The sequence below is a fragment of the Microtus ochrogaster genome, chromosome 1 (assembly GCF_000317375.1).
Source record: "Microtus ochrogaster isolate Prairie Vole_2 chromosome 1, MicOch1.0, whole genome shotgun sequence".
NCBI classification, from domain to species: Eukaryota; Metazoa; Chordata; class Mammalia; order Rodentia; family Cricetidae; genus Microtus; species Microtus ochrogaster.
Genome location: NC_022009.1, coordinates 58,571,666 through 58,575,838, shown reverse-complemented (window position 1 = coordinate 58,575,838; position 4,173 = coordinate 58,571,666). Strand labels below are relative to the sequence as shown.

The window sequence follows — 4,173 nt, the reverse complement described above, 5'->3', positions numbered from 1 at the left end:
TTTTTCTCTTTCTTTTTTATATATTTATATCCTTTACTTAAAAATAAACAATACACTTAGGCCACAAAATTGAGTATCATAATTAGTTTTTCCATCCCCTGACTACACAAAAGAAACTTCTTACACTATAAAAATAAGCACTTGGATTTACATCAATTGATAGAACTAAAATTTAAAGGACCTGAACTGAATATCACACAATCTGGCCCAGGCCCCGCCAGCTAAGAGCAAAGGTTATACGGACTTAAGGGACAGAACTCATGTCAGGTGTGTTTCCTCTCAGAGCCATCTCAATCCCTGAAACGTATTAAGAATGAGAAAGTTTAAAAAGAATAAGTGGTGCATGCCTGTAATCTTAAAATAGCAGAGGGAGTATTGAGAGTTTGAGGCTAGCCTGAACTACAGACTAAAAAAAAAAAAAAAATGGAAGAAAACAGCAACAACAACAACAAAACACAACGTTTTTGGCCCAGGGATGTAGCTCAGTTCACGGAGGCGAAATAAATCTCTAAGTTCCACGCCTGCACATGTAAGACCCAGGCACAGTAGCACATGCCTATAATCACAGCACTCATCCAGGGTTGCACAGAGTTTGAAGCCAATCTAGGATACTTGAGCCTCGGTCTCACAGAAACACACAAAAGTTAATTTCGGGCTTTTGGATTATGGAAGTTTAATTTATAACTTGATTTAACTGATCCACTCAAGCTCTCTGCTTCACCACTAAAAATGTGGCACTTGAAAAATCAAAGCCTTTGGACCGGTGAGATGGCTCTGCCCTTTCTGGGCTTATGAAACTTGGTGCAGACTGCCAGACCCAAGGCCGTGCTCATGTTAGCGGGTGCTACCTCTTCTGCCCTCTCAAACTCCATAATAACAAACAGCAACAGCGACTGCCTCACTGCTTTCATTATCTGACACTCACATCTTGATTATATTCCAAGAAGACGTGGAAATTCAAATCCTTTCTCAAAATAGGATGTGCTGCCACACGGCACAGGAACACCTCATGCATTGCGACCGTCTTCTTGAAAATCGCCAGATATTCACTAGAAACAACATAAAATTAAAAGTGAGCAATGGCATCAACGAGAAATCATTCCAGCAATTATTCTCCGGAGCATTCTAAATGTAAACCAGGAAGGCAGAGACATAAGTCATATCAACAGAGCTTTTAGTTGAACAGTTTAGTAAAAATGAAAAACTCATTTCTGAAACAGCCTCATGCTACTTTATTTTAGTATTTATTGTATCTAAATGTTAATATCAAGTCTTACAAACTTTCCTATTATGCAAGTTTATGTTAGGTCACTACCGGGGTATTTGTTTTTTTAGCTCTAGAAAAATTATTCGATACAACCTCAATAACTCAAATTTTATATAATTATCGCCTTAAGACAAAAATCTCAATCATATTTTCAGTGTTAATAATTATTTTCATATTTTAACCTAAGTATGTGAGAAAGACCAACCACAGAGTAACTATTTATATTGAAGAAATGTGTTTAAGATATATTACCAATGAATCCCAGCAACCATATAGCAGCACACAACAGTATGTGTGCGTGTGGGGGAACCAACAAGGAAAAAGCCTGATATTCTTGCTTCAACTTCGTGCATGAAGCATAAGTTTTACATACCAGCACACCCGCAGGCTTAGTGTTGGGAGCAGTTTGATCTCTGTGAGGGTACCATCAGTGCAGACAAAAGAGAAGGGTGCGGAGGATGGAGGTGTCAGTGAGACAAACCCACGGCTCTGTTATCCAACCCCTAACCAGACCACAAAAGAACCACCATCAGGGCCACTGAAAACAGGGCCTGCAGAATAATGTGCTCTGCCAATTTCCAGTACCCAGTCTTCTCAGAATTAATTACATTAGTCTATGAGACTACTGCTGTACCCGAACCGACTGAACTTTAACGTGTCATTTTACACTTAACAAAGACCTAGCTTATGCATTTATCTTTTCACAGTAACTTCTTAGCATTTAGTAGCATGTGAATAGATGCTTGAAAAAATAAAACAAAAAAGTAAAGAAAATACAGAAGGGAAAAATGGCCAGCAAAGAGAAATGGAGGTGACAACATAAGAAAATTTACTCCCAGCACACTGACGAGGTCCTTGAGTATTCTTTCCCTCACATGGCCCGCCATCACTTCTTTCCTCTTTTAACTGTGTGTGCACACACGCACCATGGGTGGGGTCGGAGGACAACGTGAAGAGTCAGTCCTTTCTCTCCACCCTGTGTGAGCTCTAGGGACTCAAGTGCTCTGCCTGCTGAGCCACCGCATTTCCCAGCAGTATCCAAGTGTATCTCTGATCTGTAGTTATGTCCTCTTTTGGTTTTTGCTTATTTTTTTAGACAGTTTCTCTGTGAAGCCCTGGTTGTCCTAGAACTCACTCTGTAGACCAGACCTTGAACTCAGAGATTTACTTGCCTCTGCCTCCTAAGCCACCACTGCCTGTCTCCTTTCCCTTTCTTTATGAATAAAGTTTTCTTGCTACTTTGAAAAAGTAAAATTAAAAACCAAAAAAGGTCCAGAAACCTAACAGGTATCTTTGTTGCAAGCAGCTGGGTGGCACTCTGAGATCACATATCAGATTGATGCTGACCATCATAAAAATTAAAATAATTGGGGGCTGGAGAGATGGCTCAGAGGTTAAGAGCACTGCCTGCTCTTCCAGAGGTCCTGAGTTCAATTCCCAACAACCACATGGTGGCTCCTAGCCATCTGTAATGAGATCTTGTGCTCTCTTCTAGCATGGAGGCTGAACACTGTGTACATAATAAATAAATAAATCTTTAAAAAAAAGAATTAAAATAATTTTCATACCTCCCAAAAGTAGAAAGTTCCAAAGTTTAATAAAAGAGGAAGAAAGTCGTGCGGTGGTGGCACACGCCTTTAAATTCAGCACTTGGGAGGCAGAGGCAGGCGGATCTCTGTGAGTCGAGGCCAGTCTGATCTACACAGCAAGTTCCAAGACAGACAGTCAGAGTTGTTACACAGAGACTCTGTACTGAAAAAAACCAAAAAAGAAAGTTATGTTCCCTTCCTAATATTCTAATAAGGTTTCAGATCCCTCAATCTTCAGAGTCTATTTAAATAATTTAAAGTTCTGACAATGACAGGGGACAATTGTCTGATCCTTTAACACAGGCTGTTATGACTTAACCTGGATATTTCAGTCAGTATAGTGAATTGGTTAAAAGAATGGGTATCAGAGAGCTCAGAGAAGGCAGTAAAGCAAAGCGAACGAGACTAACAAAACACCGTCACATACGCTTCCAGCTCCTGCTTCATCTTGGTGAACTCTTCCTTTGTCATCGACCCTTCCCCTTCTCCAAGCTTCTGCAGTTTTTCCCGTGAAGCATCAAAGTCAGGTCTTGGTGGTGCTGGTGGGATCTACAATAAACCAAAAAGTTACCTGTAAGGAACCATTTCTCTAACATTGTTTTAAGTGTGCACACACACACAGGCCCAAGCATGTGCAATGGTCAGAGAAGACTCTGCAGGACTCGGTTCTTCCCTCTCACCATGTGGGACCCAGGGATCAAACTCAGGTTTTCAGGGCTTGGTGGCAGACATGACTACACCTAGTGAGCCATCGACAGCTCTAAGTGACATCTTTCAGCACTGTACCACACTATCTGAAGATGGCAGTTCCGGTACTCGGGAGGCTGAAGTAGAATGCCTGCAAATTTGAGACCAACCTGCCCTACCTAATACTTCTGAGGACAGCCTTGATTACAAAGTGAAACCCTGAATCAAACAACAGAAACACAATACTGGCCGGGCAGTGGTGGTGCACACCTTTAATCCCAGCACGAGGCCAGCCTGGTCTACAAGAGCTAGCTGTAGGACAGGCACCAAAAACTACTGAGAAATCCTGTCTTGAAAATAAAAAATAAAAAAAATAAAAGCACAATACTGAATTGATAATGCCAAAGTATAACAAATGAATTAAGAACCAGAAATACCGTTTACGGTCTAGTTTCTTGAGTTCTTTATATATTTTGGAGATCAGACCTTTGTTAGTTGCGTGGTTGGGGGAGCCTAGGGAGTTTGGATGCTCACCTTACTAGACCTGGATAGAGGTGGGTGGTCCTTGGGCTTCCCACAGGTAAGGGAACCCTGATTGCTCTTCGAGCTGATGAGGGAGGGGAACTTGAT

General features: G+C 41.3%; 1 protein-coding gene across 1 annotated transcript in view; it reads right to left on the bottom strand.

Annotated features, from left to right (window-relative positions):
- Nucleotides 1-4,173, bottom strand: part of Snx6 (sorting nexin 6) — a 43,873-nt gene that overhangs the window by 20,193 nt on the left and 19,507 nt on the right. The window contains exons 5-6 of the mRNA XM_005343732.2: nt 3,284-3,405; nt 926-1,049 (exon numbers count right to left, since the gene is read on the bottom strand). Of these exons, the coding sequence (XP_005343789.1) occupies nt 926-1,049; nt 3,284-3,405 (246 nt within the window). The remainder of the gene's footprint in view (nt 1-925; nt 1,050-3,283; nt 3,406-4,173) is intronic.